General features: G+C 37.3%; 1 protein-coding gene across 4 annotated transcripts in view; it reads left to right on the top strand.

The window, feature by feature from the left end:
* Positions 1-25909, top strand: part of CNKSR2 (connector enhancer of kinase suppressor of Ras 2) — a 211849-nt gene that overhangs the window by 151914 nt on the left and 34026 nt on the right. For all 4 annotated transcript variants that reach the window (XM_061988583.1, XM_061988584.1, XM_061988585.1 and 1 more), the window contains 7 exons: positions 2741-2789; positions 3616-3788; positions 5861-5934; positions 8314-8385; positions 14021-14088; positions 19243-19343; positions 20718-21261. In XM_061988583.1, coding sequence (XP_061844567.1) covers positions 2741-2789; positions 3616-3788; positions 5861-5934; positions 8314-8385; positions 14021-14088; positions 19243-19343; positions 20718-21261 — 1081 coding nt within the window. The remainder of the gene's footprint in view (positions 1-2740; positions 2790-3615; positions 3789-5860; positions 5935-8313; positions 8386-14020; positions 14089-19242; positions 19344-20717; positions 21262-25909) is intronic.

Genomic DNA, 25909 nt, shown 5'->3' on the forward strand with positions numbered 1-25909 from the left:
AAGCTGAAGATATATCAGAATCAAAATGCAGTGAGCATACATTGAAGTCTGGCCTCGTGGGTGGATGATTAAACAGTATCTTGCAGCAAATTTGCTTTAGTACAACTAAATTTCTGGCTTTGGCATGAATCCATATTTTTAGGATTCATGATATTAAAAAGAAGGATTCCTATTGTTTCCATATTTGCCACATCAGAGAGTTAAACTGTAAAACATCACATTATGGACTAGTAGTAGGACTAGTCACTTCAAGAGGTTGTGGAATCTCCTTCTTTGGAGATAGTTGGATATAGGCTGGAGATAACCCTGACGAACATGATCCAGTGTTGGCTTCAAAGCAAGCCTTGCTCTGAACAGGAGGAAGGACATGACCTCCTTCATTATTCTGTGGTTCTAAACAGCACTGAGAAAATGGCATTAAGCATTATCTTATAACTGGGAAGAGGCTGCAGATTGCATTCAATGATTTCCTAAAAAAAGCAACAGAAGCAGCATTTTTAGGTGTCATCCTTATGTGGGTTTTTTTGGATCACATATCATGCGAGTTTGAAAATAAATGGCACTGACTAGTGCATACTGCTTATATATCTTCTGGGTGAAAAAAAAAATTAAAAAGCTGATGCTGTTTTTGCAAAGCACAAACAACTTGAAGCCTGAAGTCTATATAAAGTAATCTAAAGTGTTAGCTAAAATCATTGAAGTCAATTGAATAATTCCCAGGAACTTCCGTCAGTTGCAGAGTTTGACCTTAATGATAATTTCATTTCATGAGGTAATTTAGAATAATAAATTAATTTAATAAAACTTTTCTATTTTGCAGTATCACATAATGCATGGAAAAATGGCTAAATGTCTAAATTAAATGTCTTCCTATTAAAAACTGATGCCCCTTCATTACCCTTTCTTCCCCAAAACTATATCAGAAGTTGAGAAGTGCAAGCTCAGGTTCAGTTTACAGATGAAAAATTTTTTAAAAGGCTTTTAATACCAGAATCACTTATAAGAAAAGTAAGAGGAGATTTTCCTTTTCTGTTTTGTCACTGTGAAAATATTAGTGCAGAAAAATCAAGCAGTGGAATGAAGTTGTCTGGGCTCTGACCTGAGAGATGCTAAAGTTTCAGATTTGTACATGTGTGTTTTTTAAACCACTTTGAATTAGGTAAGATTTTCAAAGCTTCAGAGGGAGTTATTTAGACACTTCTGCCCAGTCACTCACTGTGTTACTTCTGAGCCATAAAGATCTCTTTTAGTCCTACACAGGTTGAAATATTTCATGTGATGAAAGTTAGGATGGTGTTGCTGTCTCGGCTTGCTGAGAGCTAGTGCTGATTGAATTGATATCCATAGCAGAAGGAAAAGGGCAAGAGTCAGGAGATAAAAACAGATGAGCTCCTTTTTTCTTCCCAGTGGAGGCCTAATTTTGACCATCTCAGGTGGCAATATAGTTGAGTAACTTTCTTCAGATATGGTCTACAAGGCATCAGCACATCTGCAGAGTCAGTTAATTTTTTATATTACATTTAATTATCTTTGTATTGCTAGTAATTTTTCCCCATGGACACGTCAGTATTTGCTGCTTGAGAATGTCTCAGCTGTGAGGTGAGACATCCATTGGAAGCTGTGTCTCAGCCTTTTGCATGTGAGCTCAGGTGTACTAAAAGCAAGGAGGGGAAAATGAAAAGAAAAGTAGCTCTTTGAATTTAAAAGGAAGCCTTGTAAGCTGGGGTGAGAGTTTATCTTATCTGCTAAGATCATGGTTTGGGCTCACAGAGCTGTCAACACTTTTGCTTAGATTTATTTTTATTAAGTGTCAAAATACATTTGATTTTTTTATTGATTCATAGTAAGCAGAAGTAAAGGTTTTAATACTCAGACACTCTAATGTGGCCTTTTCTTAGTTTCAGCAATAATAGTTTATTGAAAACTAAAATTGAAAACACCTAATCTCCTTAAATTTGGGAGTGATTAATTACAGGGTTTTTTTTTTTTTAAATTCACTGGAGTGATGGTGATTATCTGAGTCAAAGTTTTTTAACAGAAATGACCATAAAATGGGTTAATATGTATTGCCATTTTTAATAAGCTAGGACCTTAAGTAAAGGAATAATTTACATCCTATCTCTTTGCCAAGACAATAGGTTGATTCATGATAGTGGATCAACTGGAGGGAAACACTTCCAGTCAAAACCTGGTGAAAAAATGAAGTATTTTCTTTTTCAGTATATTTATTTGGGAGACCTCTTCCTAGTTGTGATTGAGCAGAATTTTAATGGCATCTTTAAAAGTATTCGGCCCATTTCTGAGCAAGTTATCTCATGTTCTCCTATAAATGCCTTCATAGCAGCATTAGGCAATGTGTTTATTTGCATATTTGCATATTAGTATCAAGAAGACCTTAATTAGAGAGTGCATTAGAAATGCACAGGCTCTGTAGCTTCAATACCATACTAAGCAAATGGAGACATTCCTTCACTAAAAGAATAAGAGTGACAAGGAGAAAAACTTCAGTTGTTTTGACAAACTGATTTGTGATATATTTTAAGGTGTTTCACAGTGTGCTTTTGTTTTACAACTCTATGAGCAGATGAATTTTAATTATCTTTTTTCTTAGAACTAGAAGTCTGTTGGCTGGTGTTACCTTGTGCTGATTTCAGTGTTTGTATTACGCTTCTTCTATGATAAGGCTGTGGTTGAATATAAATACTATATTTTCACTTCTTCCATTTTGATTTTCTTGTAGACATTTCAGCAGTCTTCTCTACAACAGAAAAGCAAAAAGAAGAACAAAGGTAAAAATCAAATCTGTTTTCCTGCCGTGGTTAGAAGGGAATTGCCAACATTAACGTTTACGGTATTGCTGTATCTGAGGAACTAGAACTTATTAGCTCCATTGTTTAGTTCAGTTGATCATGCTGAGAAAGCGTTGGTCCATAACTGATGTCTCATAGTTTCCTCGTGCTATCTGCTGTTGTCTTTTTCTTGAATACTTAGACTAGAGCCTATTTGGGGCCAGGACTGTTTTTCCCAGCTGTATGCACATGAAGCTTTACTGTAGCCTTTGCTCATTACTTCAGATGTCAGGTAGTATTTATATCATAGTCAATTGTCCTCCTTTGATTCAGAAGTACAAAGGCCTTAGGAACTGTTTAGTTGCAAAAGGAGCTGCAGATAGAGGTTCTTGAATACCCGTGAAGTACTTCCATAGTTGTGTATGGCAGCCAAGTGTGAAAGTATGTGAATTTATATGCTGTGTGCTTTAGCCTGACGCAAAATATTAATTTGTTGAAAATTACAAATAACTGGGAGTTTTGAATTTAAATATATTGCCTTTTTCTTCTAGAATATCTTCTCTTTCTGTGTTACTTTTTCTTTTTTGGTTTTATCTGTGGAATATAAGCTCAGTGAAGTGCTGAACATGGTTTGTTTCAGTTATTAGCTTACAGTGGCTTTCATAGACTCTGGTTCAAACAGATTGTTTTTACTTATTTATTTGTGGCAAATTGAGGTTGAAATTTTTAGTTTTATTAAGAAAATACATAGTGCTTTCTGGCTAGCTGTCTTGTTGATTTAGCAGACAAGTCAAATGCCATCATATGAACTCATTGTCATTTTCAGCTCCTATTCCTGGTAAAAGCAAAAGACGGATCTCATGTAAAGATCTTGGTCGAGGGGACTGTGAAGGTTGGCTTTGGAAAAAGAAAGATGCCAAGAGTTATTTCTCCCAGAAGTGGAAAAAATATTGGTTTGTCCTGAAAGATACATCTCTATACTGGTATATCAATGAAGAGGTAAGCATCCGTGCTGATTGTCTCAGAAAATACCCTGTGTAGTGTTGTTGTCATGGTTTACTGGTAAGCCAGTGCTTTCAGTGCTTACAAATAAGAATAACTTTATTCACCCAAATACTCATACTGCAATTAATATTAATTGCCTGATTGAATTACCATTAAGGTCCATTGCTATTTAGTCCTTCAAATTCACCTTTAACTACAGGGAGAATCAACACACTTCCTTCTGCCCTGCTCTCACTAGTTTAGAGTAAATATATCCTCAGACTCTTGAAAGAGAAAAGGTAGTTATTTAATCCTATCATTCAAGCATAGTCATGGGAGTGTAAATTTTAATGATGCGCTGCTTGGTCTTGGTCATCTGTGCTACTGAAACCACCAACACCTCTAGGAATTAAAACAAGATGCTTTTGTTTTCTCGGTTTTGTTGTCCTGTCATTCCTTCTTTGTAGATTTTGATATAATTTCAGTGTTCATATGTGCTTAACTTAAGCCCATCTGACCTGTGTAAAGCTTTGTGCAACATTCATAGACCTTTATTTTTATGAGCTTTAGTAAAAAATCTTGTTGCTTTTAGGAAAACTTAATTTTAACTCCCATTTGTCTCAGTAAATATCCTGAGATGAAGTAATTGCCAACATGTGGATGCACTCAGTCCTGGACTTATTCTTTTAATCACTGCGAGCATGTGTACATAACCTTTTCAAAATACTGTCATCTCCAACTATTCCCTGCGTAGAGAGAAAGGAAATTGTTTCATGAACAGAATTACCAAAGCTTGTTATCCCACAGACTCATACAATTTGTACCTTGATCCCAGCTTCAGTTCAGTAACCCTAATTCCCTCCTCCCCATCCTCCCTCCTCAAGGTCTACCACAAGGTCTTTATCAAGGTGCTAATTCACCTCTACAACTACAATGACTGGTCACCAGTCATGGCCAAGGAGCATGTGGAACCACTGAGTACTGCCTTACTTTCCTGTGGAGAGGGCAGTCCTGTCTCAAGTTTTCTTAAGACTTGTTGAGACTCAAGTTATTTTTGAGACCTCAACCCCTTTAACAAAATGTCTGCAATCATCAGTACATTCAGTGGTGGAAGAAGCCTGAGTGGCAGATGGACAGACAAGCGAACAGTGCTCTGGCCAACATTTTCTTTCTTTAGGCAACCATGAGAAAAAAATAACAAGAATATTCTAAACAGTGTCTTTTTTATTTTAAAATACCTACTAATGCAGAGCCCATTAGAACCTCGTACCTTCCATAGAACAACCCTAGTTTCAGTTTTATGTGCTGATTTGTATATTTTATATAGTTATCTTTTAAGAAAGCATGCAGTCATATGGAGTAAAAATGCAGCATAAATAATGATGGAAATTCTGAGGAAAATATGGAATTCAGTGGAATTCCTTCACATGAATTTGTGTTTTCTGCATTTTCACTTTCATGATCCTGTATTAATTTCTCATGCAGTCATGAACAGTGAAATGTTGCTGATGTATTAGTAGCTCAAAAAATAATACTTCCAAACTGTGAAAAGTCAAGGGAGTTTGAATATCTGATAAAATAAATTATGTGCAAGTGTTTAGAAGAGAGGGGAGGAAGGTCAGATGAGTGTTGGAGAGCGATGAAAGTAGCTAAAGAGATATCTTGCCTCTTAGCTTTGATGTTATATAAAGATGGTAAACAGCACACATTGAAATTGCTTTTTCCCCTGTTTCTTACAGTATGCTGCATTCCTCCTTACTAATTAGTCCGTCTTCCCCCAAAATTAACTAATTACAATAACTTAATTGCCTGAATATATTTGGTCGGTTTGTATATTTTGAATTGCCGGTTCAGCTGTGAAATTGTTTGAGAAAACTGGGTATTTAAAATTGTATTTTACACCAAGGGATCTGTCTCGCTGCTTTGGCAGAAGTCCCAGTGACTTCTGTGGGAGGATTGCCAGAGCAGAGCATACATTAGTATTCCTTATATAAGAAGCAAGCAAGTGAAAATATCTCTAAGTTTTCAGCATGGTGGAGTTTTTTCTGACACCTTAACAAGAGTAACATCTAGAACTATCTTTGCAGGATGAAAAAGCAGAAGGATTCATCAGTCTACCTGAATTTAAAATTGACAGAGCCAGTGAATGCCGCAAGAAATAGTAAGTAGGCTAAAAAAATAATGTAATGGTACAATGGAAGAAGTGGAACAAAAGACCAAGTTTTCTCTTAAAACAGTGACATGATGGACTTCGTCACAGTGATCATTTGATTGTGTCACTCCATAAGCTTACACAGAACAGGCAGATGCAATGTGGTTTCTGTGTGCCTTCTTTCCCGAAGAAGGGGTTTTTAACTTTATCATCAATCACACTGCCTGGCTAAACTAAAATGAATCAAGAACAGGATGTTTGCCCTTCTTCATTTCCTTTCTGATTTTAGGGATTTTTTGTTTGTTTGTTGGGGACTGGAATGTATGTGTGATATCTTTAAGCTTTATAAAGACCATTGAGCATACTAAAAGGACCATCCAAATAAAAAAGTCCTCAAGTTCACAACCAGACATCAATCCTTAAAATAACTTCAAATTAGTTAGCATCATCTCAAAATTTGCTGATGGAGTATAGAAGTCCTGAGACAGAGTGAAAAAAAAAAAAAAAAGAATGACAGTGGTTTGTTGTATTTTTGAAATATGACCTAAAGGTCTCAAATAACTTTTCTTCTTACCTAGCTGTGTATGCTGGTGTCTCGATTGGTACCATCGCATAAATCCATTTCTTATTTAGATGAAAATTGAAGCATATGTAGTAATGTGACAGGTGCATACTCACACAGAAGTATTTTTAGAGTCATTATTGTTGAAAACTTTTTGTCTTGCCTTCCAATGCCTTTTACTCTTCTTTTAAGTTTATCAGCACCATGGATTTGTAGTACTTACCATTCTAAAGAAGACACTGACCTTGTGTCAGTTGGTCTACATATCTCTTCAGGATGAACTCTACCCTTCACGATGGTCTCAAAGGGTAGAAAATGAAAAGTGCATTTAAAAAAAAAAAAAAGATACATCAGCTTGGGCTCATTGCCCTGTGTCCTTGGGCTACATTGCTGAAGTGCTTAATTCTTCCTTTTTTGTTGGAGCCGCAGCATAAAGTCAACTCATTTTTCAGAATTGCACCCTGCTTAAATTTTTATTTTGCTTGGTTTGATATCTACTGGACAGTAGAACATAAAACATGTCTATTAAAATTCCCTGCTGGGTGACAGATAAAGAAAAAAACCTCTTAAGAATCCAGACAACAGATGCTGTAACAATTTATAAAAGCCACGTTTTGGGTCTCAGTAACTTGATGATGTCTTTCTAAACACAGCAGATGTCACTGTACATCTGCTTTCACTTGCATAACATTATGTCATGTTCTAATGCGTTAGAGGAATTCCTTTTGTCTCAATTTTATGTTATCTTCACTAGCAGTAACTTTCCTGGATATGAATTTTATATCCCTGTTATTTTAAAACTTACTTTCATATATTAAAATCTATGTACACTGGCAGACATATATATTGAAAATTGCATGGATGATACACATGAAGAATGTCATTGCCGTTTTCCTGAGACACAATGGATTTTATATATATAAAACATATATATATATATTATAAAGTAATTCTTACTCTGTAATCCATTGTATCTCAGGGAAAAAGTGATTATGTTCTTCATGTAGCATGTTTGAGTTTTCCTAATTTTTTTTGAGACTGTCAAACTTTTTTTTTTCTTATTTTAAGAGAGACCTTCAGGCTATTCTCAAAAAATATTCTTCTGTACCTTAAATTATTAATTACTTTCAGATGCTTTTTCTGTATCTTCAAATACTTCACCATAAATCTTTATGCAGCATAGTTTAAAAATTCTTTCTAGTAATTTATTTCATATTATGTATGAAATGCAGTAATTCTCTCAGACCAGTCATGTTGATTACTTTGGTGGAAAGAAAAGATGACATGTAATTGCCCATTGCTTAGAATGACCTCAAGAACACAGTGTTGATTTATAACAGCTTTTCAGAAGTCAATCACCGCATCGCATTTTTCTGTTTGAAACGCGGTCATTAGAGCTGAAGGTAACGTCAAGGTCACTGAATGTGAGAACTGAGAGTTTTCCTGTTGTACTGAATGAATTGTTCAGTCAATTTTCTCTTCAGAAAAAAATGACGTCTGTAGATATATCAGCAAAATTACCCAATAGAGAAAATTACATCTTGAACTTGTTGACTTTATCCAAATATAGTACACTGTAGGTGATTGTTGAACAATATTTATGCACATATGAATCAAGCATTACTTAGGAGTAGTTGAACAGAACCTTACTTGGTGAAATCTGGCACAATCGTCAAAGATGCATGTTCATATACTGTTTGGGGGCAACCAACAACTCAGGAAATCTGAACTCATCTCATTCCTTGGTGATCACACTATCTTACATTCAAAAAAGGAAAAAAGAGTTGTGCCATTACATTTTTTATAATTATGTTTTTCCTCTACAGTGCATTCAAAGCCTGCCATCCTAAGATCAAAAGTTTTTATTTTGCTGCTGAACATCTAGATGATATGAACAGGTAAGGAAATCTAGCAAAGGTCAAGGAACCATTCCTTAAATGTGACACTTCTTCAAGCTAGTAATAACAGTGACAAAGAATTACACATTAAACTACAAAGTTGAGTTTAACAGCAGATTAACTTTGTTTCTGACTGACTGCATATGGCAAAGATTCCATTAATGTAAAAATTAGAGTTTTTTCAAACAAAAGTTTGAAGATTTTTAGAAACAAGAATCCCTCTTTCTAGGCAGAAGAAATTGCAGTATGTGAAACAACATTCAAAGACCATTTCAGAATTCCAGGTTTCTGGTTTTGACTGTGCAGCACCTGTAAAGGGGCAATATCTCCAACTCTGCTTCCTAACATACTGCCAAAGACATGTGATGCTTGCATGTTCCTATTTCTGACCCTGCAGGGAAGGAGAACTTTAAGAAAGACTTAAAGACTTTCTTAAGAAAAAAATCAGATCCCTGATTTTTCTCCTACCAGTGCTGAAGAAGGAGGTAGAGATTACAAGGAATGAATTTTGCAGATTCTTTCTACTACCATGAATTTAATTTACATGTTGAAGTGAAATTTTGATTGTATTGAATTTATTGGGAAAAATTCCAGCAACTCAAAAAGAACAAGGACTTAAGTCTTAGTTCTTTTGGTATTGAGATTTACTGTATCTGTTTTAGAAAAAAAGATTGAGATTTCAGCACAAAATAAACACAGTTCCTTTGGATCTCATCTTTATTCAAATATTTGAGGGTTTATTTCATTTATTTTCACAAAATAAACTGAAATTCATTCCGTTCAAAATAGTACACCATTTTCATCCTATGATAGAGGACACAAACAAAAATTTGTTATTGCAACCTGAGAATTGTTCTGTCTTAAATAATATGTGGACATCGTTGCTGAGCAAAATGGCTTTAAAACACAGGTAAAAAAAAAGAGATAAAACTCAATCCATAAAACTGTTAGTAAGCGCTATAATCATGTTTTAATGTCTCCTATGTGTACTAGATTCAGCTACCTGGCAGAGTGCCCTCAGGGTACTACCAGTTCTTTACTTATAATATTTGACTGGAAAAGTATGCGGATACTGTACTATTATTCAAAAGTTCATGCATGACTAAGGCTCACTTCAAAAGTCTCTCCTTAGTTAAAAAACTTAAAACCTTTTTATTTGTTTGTATAATTTAAGACTTGCCTTTCCTTGATAATTCTGTCAAGCTGTTCACTCAAAATGCAATTTGCTGCACAGCAAACAATAATGGCATGGTCTATTCAGCATATGCTGAACTACAGCAGTAGATAAACAATTTCTGTCAGCAGGTCCTCAGTCACGATGACAAGGCACCTTGTTTCTAAGGCAAAAAAATTATATAACTGTTCAGTAATCAGAAAGCAGCAGCAAACATGCATCAGTTCTTTAAAAATACATTGTGCAATCTAAAAGCCAAGAACTAAAAGATTTTCACTTCCCAGCACAGTCTTTTTATCATGCTTTGAAGTAAGTGCTTATTAACTCATTTAGAATGAGTTTGACCAAATTTTTATGTTACACACAAGTAAATTTAAAGCAACTCTGGTAATGCATATGGAAATACTTGAAATTCTTATGTCTGAATTGCCAGCAGAGTCTCAACAAATAATTTTTATTTTTCTATTTATTTAATGTGTTAGGAAGAGTACTTTAATTTCACAAATATTAAATTAACTCAGCATATTAGGAAAAAAGTGGGTTACTGAAACATCTTTCAGATGCAGACATTAAAATACTTCCTGTCTAAAAGCATTTTGTCACCTAGATGAAGTTAAACACAGAGTCAAGTTATTAAGTTAAATTTAAAATATTTTTATCAATTTTTTTGGTCAGTTTTCTGACATAAATTTTAATTATGTATCATGCAGTCATTTCAGTTTTGTTTGTACTCAAAGCAGAAGAAACAAGTAGAAAACTGCTAATACATAGTCTAACTGAAAGTTCAAATGGTCCAATTCCTTCATCTCTTGTATAAAATTATTTACTTGTTCTTTTTTTATTTAAATGAATGCAGGATATTAATTTTCCTGTTTGTGTGTATCTACTGACATAAAATGAGTCTTTTAATCTCAGATAACTGTTACTATTCATTGTTTCTTACTACTTTTATGACTGCTGCACCATTGTGCTGGTAAGAAGTTTGGAGAACAATGTTCACTGAACTTTCTCATTGGAGAACTATGTTCACTGTTGTGATGTTGGAAGTTCCCTTTGTCTGTATGATTTCACCAGCAGAAGTGTTCCTTCTGGTGTAGAAGACGGTTAATATATTTCTACTTGATGATACTATATGTAACTTTATATTCCATTATATTTCCATTATAACTGTGCCTGCAGCTTTATGGCCTGACTATTTGATTTTTACTCAAAAATCAGGATCATCATCTGAGATGCAAATGCATCCATTTCAGGGTTGGCTGGTTGAGTGTTGACATTTATTAAGAGTTTTCTTCCTCAATGTAGTGCTACGACCAAGAGGAAAGGGGACAAGTCAACTTGTCCGCTTTAGCACATGGGAATATCTCTGGAAGATTTTCGTTAAGGCCTCAAAATGTATTCCTGCATCACCTACAGGCCTCTTCATTCCAATTAAACTGCAGTACTTATAGACACTGTAAAATATCCATATTCCTATAGAAGACATTTGTCCATTATCCTCGAGCTTTATGATTAAGGACAATTTGACACTGCTTTGACTAAACGTGTTTCATCTACCTGGAGCGTGTGATAAGATAGAAAAACGATTCCTACAATTTTATGAGAGTGCCAGTACTGTTCATTCCTCTGTGCAAAAGTTACAGGTCTACAGAAAGATTAGGTTTTTAAATCCTCTTCTATGTGTCACAATATTGTTTTAATTAAATACTAACAAGGAATGCATGTGCTATTCTTGAAATGAAAAGAAAACCTAGATGACTGCTGCAACTACTATAATTCTCACAAGAAAATTAAAGCTGCACTTGCAGTAAGGAAGGAATATTGTCTTGGCCTCTTGCCTTCTAAAACTTGGTGGCTACCAGGACACAGCATACTGCAGGGAAGAAAGATTTTAATCTTCTCATGACCTAGGGCTTTGTATTTTTTAGTATTTGTAGTAAGAAATATTTGAATAACTTGTATGCTTGAAACCTTTGTCCCTAGTGTATTGTACAGTGGGCATGTTTTACTCTTCTTCCGTTCTGCAGGCAATCATTAATATTTCTCTGTGATACCAGGCCAGTGTGTTGGATTTCTCATATGATTCTATCTTCATTAAACCATAAGTCTAGCCACACTTTATTAAAATCATATTAATTCTGTAACCATAGCTGAAGAAACTCTAGCAGCCATATATCAGAAAAGGTGCAGAAGTCACCAATAACATGCATTCAGCTTCTAAAACAGCAAGTCACTCAAAAGCTGTGTTTGTTAACAATTTATAATCATATCAGTATCTCTTCTCATTCACCCCACAGGCATTGAAAGTGGTGTCCCAAATCATGACACAGATGCTGACCTGCAGCAAATCATTAAATATGAAATCAGTCTGCTGTTCCTCTCTCAGACTAGTATACATTTCCTGGGTTCTCAACAGATTATATTTGTCAGGAAATAACATGTTTCCTGGAAATAATTGTCTACTGTAGCTGTAAGCAGCATCAACTGACTGTCAATTGAAGTGTTTGTTAATTTATTACCTCACTACACTTAAGACACTTCATGCTATCGCACATTCAGGACAGAATGAAGTTTTCTAACAGGAGAAGCTAATACTTTGTGGTCAACAACCCTATCCAAACATGGCTGTACCCTGCTTGCCATGCTGGGAAGGGGCAAGCCATGAGCTGAAATAGGAGCATGAAATCCAAAATAGATAAGAGGCAAGCAAAGGGCTGCCTCCACTGTCTGCTTTGCCATTTGACAGAGAAGACATTTGTCTCTTGTGCTGCTTTACTCTTTGGACACGGACACGTCTGTGGCCTTTAATGGTCCCTCAGCAGTACAGGGCTGGAGTGCTTTGGCTGAGCTTCCTGACTCAGTGCCTCTGATTTGGGCTGGCAGAGCTGTCAGGACGACTGAGCTTTATTGCCCAAAGAAAGCCTTCACATATCAGGAATGTGAACATGGAAGATAGGTTTGAAGTCGCCACCTTTCTGCTGTGAAGTTGTGAAATCGTTGTTTGAGACACAATGTGTTGGATTTCTGTTCCTACGTGCCAGTTATTTTTATAAGTGTATGGCACTTCGTAATAATTATAACTGAAATTGTCTCATCTTCATCTTCCCTGTTCTGGCCAAAATTTTGATTTTATACTAATATGAAGTATTCTGTAATTATTTCAGGAATAAATTTCTAGCTTTCTTCCCAATATACAATGATTTATAAACCATTATCCAATGTACAATTATTCATAGACCATTAAAAATCATACATGCAGTAGCCATTTGTTGAAGGACAGTGACAGTTAACTTTGAGGACAGCAGCTGTAGTTTATGATTTGATACCTGCTTACTCTTGAAGACTGGCATGCAGGAGTAAATACAAAGATGTATCCCTTGCTGATGCAATGCTACATCCTGTTTCCATGCGTATGGTATGCAAATAAAACCAGTCAGGCACATTTTCTGAAACCAGGGTTTCACATTCCTGAAGAAAAGGTAAATCTGTCTTCAGCTATCTCTAGCAGTAAAATTGCAAGCCAGTAGGTTGTCATACCAGGCCAGTGAATCCTGACTATGGCATGACTGGAGGAAGTAATTCTAGGTTTACCATGAAATGTACAAGCATGAGGGATTGTCATGGTGATTTAATGCCTCATTGATTGAAGACTTGATTTAGTCTAAGCATTTAGATACCTAATACACTGAAAGCCCCGTGGGGGAAGAGAGCAGGTTGAAGCAGTGCACTGCTACAGGCAGTTGAGTGTATGCTTGGCAGTGACAGCCCTACTGCAAAAGAATAGCAATGGTTTGTTGTTGTGTTGTTTTGTTCAGCTTGTGGAAGCATTTTTTCAAGTCTAAGTTGAGGTCAAAGTCTTAGATGTGAATTGCATTGAGGCAACTGTCTTTTCTCCCCCTGATTCACTGACATGAACACAAAAGTGAATTCTGATATGCCTCCTCTTTGTACTTGGCACTGTAGGCAAGTTCTAAAAAACATAATGGCATAATTAAACCTTACTGTCTGTTTTGGAGTGAACGTGTTCATTTTGTTGCTGGTTTCTGCTCTGTTCCTCTGCTAAGTTGCCAATTCAGGCCTTAAAATATTGCTTAAATCTCTAAAACAAGATGTTTATTCTTAAATCAGAACAGCAGGAGTATTGGTGTGATGGCATATCTATGAGCAGCAGAATGAGTAGTTCTTTGAGTATCTCCAAACATTTTACTTTACAGATGTTTGACTTCATACATGGTTTTCCTTTTGAAATAAAATCTTTACTGGGAAAACAATTTGTTAAACAGAAAAATGATAGATCTTTGGAGACTCACTGAGCAAAAGTATCAAAGAAAACAACTGTCTAATATGAAAAACAACATTGTCCTGGATCTCAGATGCTTCTAACTTTGTTTTTTGTTGAAATGCACTCAAAAATTAAGAAGCTGGATTAGTATCACTGCTTTTTTTTTTATATTATTTCAGATGGCTAAACAGAATTAACATGCTTGCTGCTGGCTATGCAGAAAGAGAGAGGATCAAACAAGAGCAAGGTAATGTATTGCTATTTTGTTTTCTCTGTAAGCTCTTATCACGAGTTCTTCTGTTCTTTTTTCCCCTGCTATGTAGCAGGCCTCATTCCTGTACTCTGATAGCAGCTCACACATGGGTATTACTGTTGTTGCTTTAAAGAATTCCTTCTCTCTCTGGGGTCAGCTCCTTCAGATTCCGGTCCACAGATATTGGATTATTTCTGAGAAGGCCACAGAAGGTAGCTAAAAATTGCAAATGTATTGCCATTAAACTCTGGTATGTAGTACCATGGAGTCTGTGTCCCCTGACAGAAGAAACTTAAGAATCTGTAAACTAAAAAAAAATAAATTAAACAATTAAGCATTGCATTTGATTTTTGAATTCACAGGGGGCAGGAATGTATGAAATTGGTCTCAAGAACAAAACCATTCTTCTAAAGCCAGTGGACATAATTAGGTTTCCCCTAAAGACTTCAAGTTTAAAGCCATTTAATTTTTTTGTGATTTCTGTTGATTTTGCTATATTGAGATGCATGCTTAAGTCCTGTGGACATTTCATTTGCAGGTTTACAGCATTTTACATCTGTTTATTTTTAATGTCTAATATTTCATGGGTTTAAAAAAAGTAGCATATATAAAAGATTGAGTCACTTTCCTTTAGTTCGCTGGAGTAGAAGTCCTGTTTGCAGGGAAAATAAAGTCAGTTCTCAGTTGTGCTGGGGAGGTTATTTCTTAGAATTGGCAGTGAAGTGGATCCACAGAAGTGTGCCTATCCAAATAGCTTTTTTGGCAAACAGCTGGCTTTTGAATCTATGCTCAAATGTGCCTGGCAGTGGGTACCAGAAAATCGCACTGGTCATGATGATCCAGATTCCTGTCTGCCTGCTGCCCACAGAGTCAAAAATTTTACATTTTTATTCTGTGTGTCTACAGCTTTCATCAGTAAGGTTCTGCCTTCTGGCTAAAATAAAAAGCTTATAACTCAGAGCTGCAGCAGCAATGTATTTAATCTTTTCTGTGCATGTACTACATTTCTTACCATTTTTCAGGGAGAATTGTGTTCAAAAGGCAAAATTTGCCACATGGTGTCCTCCTTGCCCCCAAAGTCATGGTTATGTACCAAGCTATGTGACAGCAGCCTCAGCCCTGACCTTTTGGTTTGATACCACAAGGAGGAAAAATCGCACAGTTGGTGTCTCTGCAATGTGTTGCTCTGGTACCATTTTCCTGGGAGATATGATGCAAAAAGCTTTTCTACGATGAGAAGGAAGGATGATTCAGCAGCCAGGTAGAAACACTGAGTTTAGGATGTTCTATAGTGGTAGAAGATTAAAAGACAGCATCAGAAAATTATATCTGGCTTGATTCATACCAATTGCCTCACCACACAGCATCCTAGAGCAATTAGCGTGAGATTGAAGAGCAGTGGCCTACTGCTGTAAATGAGTGGTAGCAGCACATGTGGGAAGGTTTTAGGGCATTCTGTCATTCTCATACATAACTAGGCTGTACCCGCTGTTGCCTCATTTCTAATCATGTCTTCCAGGAAGTGCAGCTGCTTATCCTGGGAGTGTTGCCCACACCCTGTTTTAGTCTGGTATGGTCCTTGGCACATCATGTTATTCATAACACCAAGTCCCCCACATTCACACAGCCCAGGATAGCAGCACCATCCTCACTTTTCCTCCAGTTATGTTCTCAGTGCCTCACTAGACTTCAAAATCAGTTTAGGAATCTGCACTTTCCAGGCAGCATTGCAATAGCCAATTTGGAGGGACCTGTATACCATCTGTCATTGCTTGAAGAGACTGTGAACAAACTCTGAAACTTGGAGTCTTCTAGGAAATCCTGTGTTAGCAAATTCAAACTTTTTTGACAGCAGGTTGGCACTAGAATTGTCATAACATGTGGGACAGTAAGGGAAAAGGTATGTGAACAGCTAACACTGTCCAAGTGCACAGTTACAGACGTGATACACCTTTCAAAATCCATATGGATTTCAAGAAATATTTTTGCTACCAAGCAATCACAGAGTAATAAAATAGCAGATGATCCAGCTCCTAGACATGAGATCATGTGCATTCAGATCACCTTTTATTAAAATGGCTCCCAATTAAAGACAATCAGTGAAACTTCACTTACTATGGAAATTATACCCCAGTCACTGATGGAGCTCTTTGTTACTGCTCTAATGCCACTCACTTGAATTGATTTATCGTATATAGGTAGGTAAAACTATATCTTCTTTGTGTTGCTTAGTCGTGTTTAATGTAGGAATTGGTATCACATTCTCTCCTCAGTGTTGTGCAGTGTTTTTATTTAGTCTGTTTATTATCCTTGGCTCCCAGCACAAGGGCTATTAAACAACTCAGTAGCGTCCCTAATTAGCAGAGGCATCAACTTAGCAAAGTAAAACTTCTCTGCCACTTCAAACATTTTTGCAATTATAAAAACTGTGAAGCTGGAATTTTCCATATTTGATGACTGTACCAATTGTCGTCAACATATTTGATTTTACAAGTCTCTTATTTCTGCTCGGTTCAGCCCTTTACAGCAAACCTTTATAATAACTCTGAAACAATTCAACAGTAGTTGTCAAACCTGTTACAACTAAGAATTGAATGATTCTGAATCTAAAGTGCATAAATATATTTCAAGTGCTTCAGAGATGCACGAGTCACTGATTTGTGGGTGTACTGATGAATAAAATGTTACATTCTGTACAGAACAGTTTTACAAAAATACCATCATCTTACCATATTAAATACAATGAATGTTAGCAATATGCCAAGGGACTTCCTTCCATGGAGAAGTTATATACTTTCCAGTCACATAATATCAGAGAAAAAAAATACAAGTTCCTATATAAATAGAAAATACTTAATCAGCAATTGGCAGGTCAGTGTTAGTTTATATACAATATATACCATCTATTACTCATTCTGAAAGCTTTCAAGATATGCCTGATGCATTGAGCTTGTCCACCACTGAAGTGGACAAAATCTACAGAGAGAAATACAGGAACTGTTTGATAGCATTATAGACATTTTAGATAGACTCTAATGAGTCCTTTGCCAAAATCAGAACATTTTGAAAAACTGGTGGGAGGCCTTTTTTATACATTTCACCTGGAAGCTGACCCTTGTGACTACAGAATTTTTCTAGACAAGCCATAGGTTGCCAACAGAATTCCCTGCCTGAGGTAAGGTGCATAAAAGCATGATCATACAGTGTTTTATTGTTTGTGGATTTGACAGCAAGAACATCTTTTTATTTTTAGCCAAAATTGGAACCTGCAGTGAGGCTGCTAAACTTTACTTTCAGAATAAACAGCTGTGCTCCAGGTCTGCAGAAATGTCACTGAGTGATGTGATTCTGACAGGCCTTTTGCCACACATCACACATGTGTAGTAGGTACACACATGCTTACATGCCAGTATTTTCAGGAGCCGCTGGAAATAAGTTTCCTTAAAACTAGGAGTGATTTTTAAAAGGTTTTTCACTGATTTAGTCTTTCATTCACAAAGAAAACAAAATTATTTGCCGATCTCTAGAAAGGAAACTGGAATTTTTTGTTTCAGAGACATGAAAACTTTATTTATGCTATTTATTTGTTATACCATTTAAATAGAATTTCTCAGCTATAAGTTTGCAGGAAGCAAATCAAGAGACTTGAGATTTAAAACAGAGTCGTTACTGCCTGGAAAAAAGAAGTGGGTAAATAAGGCTGTCCCCGCCATTACTCCAATCTAAAAGTATAAAAAATTTTAAGGGACAGCTGTTTAAAGATGGCTTAAATGTAAGTTTTTGGTTTAAATCTTGAATAAGTTGAGGTACAGTAGGTTGGTAATCATGCAATACAATAATCATCATGGTAACAATCCATTAAAGCCAAAATGAGATGTTGTGCCAGCTTGGATTTTTTTGTTTAGATTGTTTATGAAGGAACAATCAATCTTTTTCTCCTCATCTGTCAGAGAGAAAGTAGTAAGTCATGCAGTTCATTGAACACTTACTACACAAAGTGAAAATTACCTGTGATTAGTCTGTGAATAGTCTAAGCTAAAGTGTCCTATTGTGCCAGCATTTATCAAAATAATAGAAGGTAATGCAGTCAGAAGATTACAAGAGAAGTGCTTCCAGAAGTCTTACACTGTGTAAAGACATTAAAGTTTCAGCAGTTAGTCATCTTTTATGAGGAATATTAAGGTTCAGCGTCCATTTAGTTAAATGCCGTTTTGCTTAAAAAATATTTCCAACAAAATAAATATAAACTCCCATGTGGTACATTCTTCCATGTGTTTTCCCCTTCGACTAAGCTACAAGCATATGAAATGGGCTTGGCCAAGGCTTGACTTCCTGACAAAATAAAGCCATTAAATCTAGCCCACAAGATCTGTGTTCTTTGTACTTTCTCATCCATCACATGGAGCGCTGTGCTTAAATGTTCTTGTCATATTTTTCTTTACTATATTGCCTTTATAGTCTTGCATGGATAGCAGAGCAGCAGATATAGGTTTATGAAGCAGATAGATAATAATATAATGTTGTTCTGTCTTATCTTAAATGCAGCTATTTGTTATTAGACAGTTAATTGAGCAGTTTAGATAGTCAATGGAGAAAATGGGTAAAAAACTAACATCGATTATTCATGTGTGGAATAACTCTTACTTGTTTTATTTACCAATTGTTGTTAATTACATTTGTTAATGTTACTTGCTGTCAATAAGATTACACTAAGTTACATTTTTCATCTTCTCTGTTTGAAGTATACTTTCCATATTTTTTCAGAGAGTATATGTCCAATTGTAATTATTTTTATGGCTGTATAAATATTTGAAAATAAGGTACTTGTATTAGGAGTATTCTGTATGCATGTGCTATTTGTAGGTTTGTTTAAGAATTAAATTTGTGACTCATTTGCAGGTTGTTGTTTAATATCTCTACAATGGGGCATTAGACTTATACCCCATAATATTTTGCATGTTCCCTCTTGAGATGAGAACAATCCCAAGTTACAGCAGCTAACATTTACAGAGTCAGCATTGACTAGTATTTAGCTCTTAGTAGTACCAAAGATGGCGTTTGGAGTGCTTTTGTGACAGCAAGTATCTGATATACAAATCCATCAAAATCTATTGGTCGTTTTTGATCTGATCTGTATGTAATTTGTAGATTACTGGAGCGAGAGTGACAAGGAGGAAGCTGATACTCCATCAACACCCAAACAAGATAGCCCACCACCCCCCTACGACACCTACCCGCGGCCTCCTTCGGTAAGTCACCTGCAACCATCTACAGGAGTGACTACATAAAGTGTCACTTTTACCTACTCTCCTGCTTGTGAGCACGTGCACACGCACATTATGGTGCTCTCCAGAATATTTTCTGAGTCAGTGCTTGACTTGAGGCATTTGTTAAGTAACATGCATCATTAACTTAAACATTAGGTCATCGTTGCTATTTTCACCGGTTTGTAGAGAACATGCATTTGTAATCCCACTTGCTGTACAAAGTAGATCAAGTTTACAGAATTATTTCTTCCTACTCTTCACTCATAAGGGACCCCTACTCATCCACACAATCCCTCGCTATCCGCTTATCGACTTCTCTGTCAAAATATTGTTACCTCAGTAACAACAGACTCTTCTCTAAGGCTCCAACAGTTGTACTGTGAAGCTTCACAGCAACAAATTACACTTGAATTTCCAGAGAAATGCCAACACAAAAAACATTCTGTCTAATATTGCAAACAGTTATACCAGTTGTTCTGTTGTTATGAAAAAACAGATTTACCTACAAATTAGAACAAAAGGGGATTTTTTAATTTTCCTCCTTAAGCGGTTGTTGGTATAAAGCCAGAATATGGACTTCTAACTTATGCTGCACTGGCAATTTTAATTTTAATGTCCATATACTCAGACAGTGTTAACTAATGCATGTTCCTTGAATACATTTTTTAAAATGCAAAAATTAGAATGAAAAATCAGGAAAGTCAAGGTGCGTGATACTTAATTTGAATGTAATACGTTATCTTCCAAAATCAGATATATTTTATATGTCTCATATATATCCTATATATCTTAAATCATATATTGGAACGATGGCACAGGCTGCCCGGAGAGCGTGTGGAGTCTCCTTCACCGGGGGTTTTCAAAACCTGCCTGGACGTGTTCCTGTGTGACCTGATCTAGGTGGAATTGCTCTAACAGGGAGATTAGACTAGATAATCTCCAGAGGTCTCTTCCAGCCCCAACCATTCTGTGATTCTGTGATGTCTGAACTGCACCAAAGCACCGCAAACATAGTTGCAAATCATTTTTTAGCAAGACAGAATGACAACAGGCATTTGGATGGCATTTTTAAGGTTTTTAGTGGACCAGGCACATATCTTTTGCAATTTCTGTGTCTAAGGGACATAATAAAGACAATTGTTATGAATAAGCATCAGTGTTTGACCTACAGGTGTGACATGTGTAGACAGGGGCATGCCTTAAAGTTGGGATTGGGGAGGGTTAATTAAGTTTATACCTTTGCTACTGACTGGGTGCCAATGAAAAGCCTAGTGACGATGAAAAGCCCGCAATTATTACTATCCATAGGTCTCAATCGACATTGATCTGAGGACTGCTCCATTGCTGCCATTGCAGATGAGCTGCGCAAGCCCTTACGTGGAGCCAAAACACAGCCGCCTCTCGTCCACAGAGACCTCCCAGTCTCAGTCATCACACGAGGAGTTCCGCCCGGAGGCGGTGGGGAGCGTCACTGACTCGCCCGTGCGCAAGACGGCGAGCCAGCGACGCTCCTGGCAGGACCTCATAGAGACACCACTGACGAGCTCAGGACTCCACTACCTGCAGACGCTTCCACTGGAGGACTCGGTGTTCTCCGAGACAGCCGTGGTCTCCCCCGAGCACCGGCGGCAGTCGACCTTGCCCACCCAGAAGTGCCACCTGCAAGACCACTACGGCCCCTTCCCCCTGGTGGAGGGTGAGCGGATGCAAGTGCTGAATGGAAATGGGGGAAAGCCCCGAAGTTTCACTCTGCCTCGGGATAGCGGCTTCAACCACTGCTGCCCGAGCCTTTCCGTCGGTGCCGTGGATCACCACGAAGAAGCACAGCAGAAGGAGGTGGAGGAGGAGGAGGAGGAGGAAGAGGAAGGAAAAGCGGCAGAAGAAAATCAAGAAGATAAAAGTAAGTATGGGGTATTTCTGTGGCTTTTCAAGAGTCCCATTTGTGTAGTGTAGAGGTTGTTTTTCCTCTTCCTATCAAAAAACCCTGACAGTCTTTCAACCTCCTCCATGTTTTATCAGGTCCCCTTTGTCGCACGCCTCCTTAATCTGTCTTGTACATAAGGCTTAATAGTCAGACAGAGCGCTGTTTGACCTTTCATCACCACCAGACACTTCCCCATAGGCTGGTCACCAATCACCTTCTACTAGTAATTCTTAGTTATAAATGGATTTTGCTTCCATGCTTTCTTCACACTTCCACTTACACAGTATTCTCCCCCATAGACAGAGTATGTCTCAGGACATAGTAAGATTTCCAGCCAACCCCCTGTGGGTTGTAAAAAGTACTTGGTAACTCTTGGAGTGCAAGATCAGGCTGTGATTGTGTAGTATCCAGGTGGGCCAGTCACAAGACAGCCCAGAATCTGTAAGAAGTTGAAAAAGAGAATGTATTTTCCCCAGTTCCTCACCTTGTGATTTATAGAGTGAGAAGTTCAAAAAAAGTGTTTCAAACAAACAAATTTAATAGAGAACAACTATGTGACCAGCAGGGCTTAAAAAAAATCATAATGATGAGTAACTCTCTTACATGGCACATAAACTTCATAGATATTAGTGCTACTTGTCAAATATAGTCCAAATAAACAGGGATTGGAGAAGGCCCCTACTCCTCCTGAACGTGTACACACATTTCTGTGTCTGTTTCATGCTCTGTCCTTCACTGTCATTTATGGAGCTTCTCAGCATGTGTTGTAAGCGAAGTTGAGTTCATACACCCAAGTTGTAGGGTCAATCAATGAAGCCTGCATCCATGAATTGTGGGGTTATGTTGCGATTCAGTTACCTGGAGTGGCAAGAAAAGCAGGATGACCCCTGAAGCTCTCAAGGGGTCTATGTTATCTGGTTACTTCAAATCCGGTTTTTTTCACTGCAGTGAAGAAGTATAAAAACAGTATAAAGGTAGGAAAGGATAATGAAACCTTTAGATAATTAACTCTCAACAAAGTTAATTTGTTAAGGTTAGCACCTTTGTTGAGCATTAAAATTCATGTGGACGTTATTTAGCCTACTTGGGAGACATCAACAGTTTTCCGTTGCCCTTTTGCCGTAGTCAATAGATTCTAAACATCTCGAATTCTTGGCTGTGAGAAAACAGTGATTTCTTTTGCAGATGTTAAATTTGATGTCACTAAAAGTTTAAAAAGGCATGATTTCAGTTGTGTTCATGCATGACACTTTCTAAAAGCCCGTACATTTATTAGGGTAATATTAAATACTGACTGTGAAATTGAGCTGGCTAATTAACAGGGTTAAATTTCATCAACCACGCAGAATGTATTATCCTATTTTTAGCCTGCAGTTTTGGTTTTCAAATGAGTTTTTACTGATAGCAATATAAAAATATATGGTTTTTTAAATTCTTTGCAGTCAACACAAAGTGTCAAGGAGGCTGCTCACTGAAGTTACTGTGCTGTATGAGCATTCCTCAGAGATACTGTTACAGGGCTTAGGTTGTTAGGTGTTTTAAATCTCAGTTGTAACGCTTTGGGGTTTCTGGTTGTAACGTTTTCTAGCATGCAATACTACTAAAGGTCTTGGGCTTGATTTAATGGGCCAGAATTTGGGCTCTTCTCTATCTTCCTATACCGATTTCCAAAAACAGAGAAAAAAAGTTCAATTTTTTTTAAATGGTCTCTTTGTATACAGATACTTATGTTTTTCTTTGAGTGAGGAGGTTTTTTTCGTCGGGGCTTTAACATGAGATTGGTTTTGAGAAATTAAGAACCAGCTAGACAAGTAAAGTGCTTGTGGTGAATTATTGGCCATTAAATAGTAAAACCAGAAAGAAAATGCTATTTTGTCTGTTGAAAAGTTTAAGTGTTGAATTGCTTGTTGCTATGGCTGCAATGTTCTGTTTGCAATGCTGGCTTTTTCCAGTGCCTTTACCAGTAAAAGGCAGGAGGGATTTCATGCAAGTGGTGCTCTTAAGTGCAAAACCCAGTCTCTGAGCTGAGAGATTTGCTTATAACTGCTAAGTCTGCTAACAGGATGGTTGACCTTGTGTGTGCTACTTCATTGTCACAGTCACCTCCATGTCTCTGGGAAAATGAAATGTTGCAACTTGCTCAAAAAGGGAAATCCTCTTCTTTTTAGAAATGTCTTAACCTCATGTTGAACTTTCCCTGATGTGGTATCAGATGAACCTTTTAAATGTATTTCTTTGCCTTACACATTTGTGATCCTGACATGGTTCTGAGCTCTTGGATGATTATATGTGTTCTTGTGTATACATGTATGTGTTTTAAAGCTTAATCATTCCTATTGCTTTTTGTGCGGGATGAGGAACGCAGCTCCTTTGCAGTTGTTACTGTACAAGTCAAATGTCATTGCCAAAAGTTTGTTTTTTCAGTTTTTTGTGTTTACATTCCCACTTTTAAAACCTCCTGAGTTTAAATCAAATAGTAAAATGCAGTGCTGTTTCTTCCAACTACTTTTGCAGAATTGTTTTCAAATAACCACACCAGAAATTAGGAGCTCCGTGCTTTTTTCACATGCTGTCCCCAGCTGCTGTAATTTATCATAGTTCTGTTGACTTTTTACTAAAGCTACACTAGTTTGCAACAACTAAGCATCTGCTTTCTGTTAATCACTGCTTTATGCCTTAAGTAAGTATTGCAAGACTTTACTGACACTGCAAATAGTTCTGTGTATCAACTCTGCTGTATTGCCTACATATATCATGATAAACTGAAACTATGGGTTGTCTTTTCCTATGTTTACCCTTTAGGACCTAAGTTTGTTTTGTGTTCAGTTGCTTCTTTTTGTCTCGTTACATCACATTAACATTACATTTGCTAATCTTTTAACGGATTATTTCCCTAATTAAAATTACTTTTGTGTAAATCACTTAGATGTTCCACATTGACACTGTCCTGTAATAATCTCTTGTTTTGTAATCTAAGAGGATTCTCTTGTGGGATATTTGAGTTTGTCCACGTGTTTGCTTCTGAGGCTGGGAAAGTGGCAAACAACATTCTGACCTGTGGCACCAAACATTCCTCTTGCTATGTTGTTCAGAGGCAGCCTGCACGCAGAGAGTAGGTCATCGGCCATGGCATAGTGCACTGCATTTCTGTGAGTCAGTGGTGAAGGACAAGTTGGGCCTTTCCAGGTTTGTCTTCTAGTGGGAGATAATAGGAGACAACTGTATGTCATGGTGCTGTCATCCCCTTTCCCCATTGGCCCCATCACCGTCTGTGCTATATATGTTTCATCAGGTTTCATCACCAAAGAACACTTCTGTGATCTTCTTGGGAGACTGCTTCTGGGCTTTGTCCTAGGAAAGCTTGCTTGAAAATATTTGATGCTGCTTGCTTCATTTTCAAAGACTTCTTTGGCTTGTGGGACAGTAACAGGAATTCCTAGTATAACTGGCTGTAGATCTCACTAACTTAGGCACAGAAAAACCTGCATCTTTTTTCCATACTCCCAGAAAAAGTCTTTGGAGAGCAGTAGCATCTGTGGGAGTGTCTGATGCTGTGTCTGCCTACGTCGTGCTGGGGCAGGAGCTCTGCCTCTGGCTCAGTATGCTGTGGGGCTGGCCAGAGCAGTATCAGCACACTTTCCAGGGAAGTCACAGCTGGGACCTGCAGCAGTGTGCAAGGAAGGCTTCCACTGTTCAGGCTCCCTAAGATATCTTTAAGAATATGGCTACAAAAGCATAGATGTCTATGAGTTTGAAAAGGTATTTAGAGCAGGAAGGAATGACTTAGACTGTTGTCCTGCTGTTCAATCCTATTTCCTTCTGCATTGTTCCTCACCTCTTCATTTTCTTGCAAGTTTTCTGTCCTTTTCCTGCAGCCTTAAGTACCATAATTCCTGTGAACATGTGGTTTAAGACTTCTTTGTTGCCACTCCATCATCACAATTTTGGAGTATCTTCTGTAACAAAGTCTTAAATAGATTTCAGTAAATCAATGGCTGTCCTTTGGGGGCAATTGAAGGGTGGAGGCCATTTGTTTGCCTTATTGATTTCCCCCTCAGAGTGTTTACAAGATGCAGCAATCTTCCATGTGTGACTTGTGTCACCTTGAAAAGATTTTACAATGTTTCTTAAGTCTGGGTAAACTTACACTATTCCCTAGCATTTCGCTCCATCACTGTAAGTCCTTGTTCAGGTTTGCAACATCTCCCGGCATCCTGTGCTTAGTCCCATAGAGTCTGGTGAGTACTTTCCCAGAGAAACATAATAGCCTCACATTCTAGTTTCTGAAATGTGGCCTTTAATATTAAACAGCTGAAGATACTTGCCACAGGCCAAAGCAGGAGCCGGTGCTGGCATTCTGCAACTGAGAGAGATGTCCAGTCACTGCAAAGTGTCTCAGGAAAGGTCCCCTTGATGTCAATGAGAGGTGGTCACTGAAAGATATCAAATATCTTCTTGTGCTGAGACTTTTTTTTTTAGTTTTTTTCACAGTAAAAAGATTAAGAACCAGCAAAAGAAAAGAAACTGACAGCAGTTTCTACCACCCCACCTACTAGTCATAAAAATGAAATTGAAGGTGACTGCTTTCACAAAATAAGGCAGATGGGTTTAAGGAGACCCATGA

Source organism: Colius striatus, chromosome 1 (genome assembly GCF_028858725.1).
Source record: "Colius striatus isolate bColStr4 chromosome 1, bColStr4.1.hap1, whole genome shotgun sequence".
NCBI classification, from domain to species: domain Eukaryota; kingdom Metazoa; phylum Chordata; class Aves; order Coliiformes; family Coliidae; genus Colius; species Colius striatus.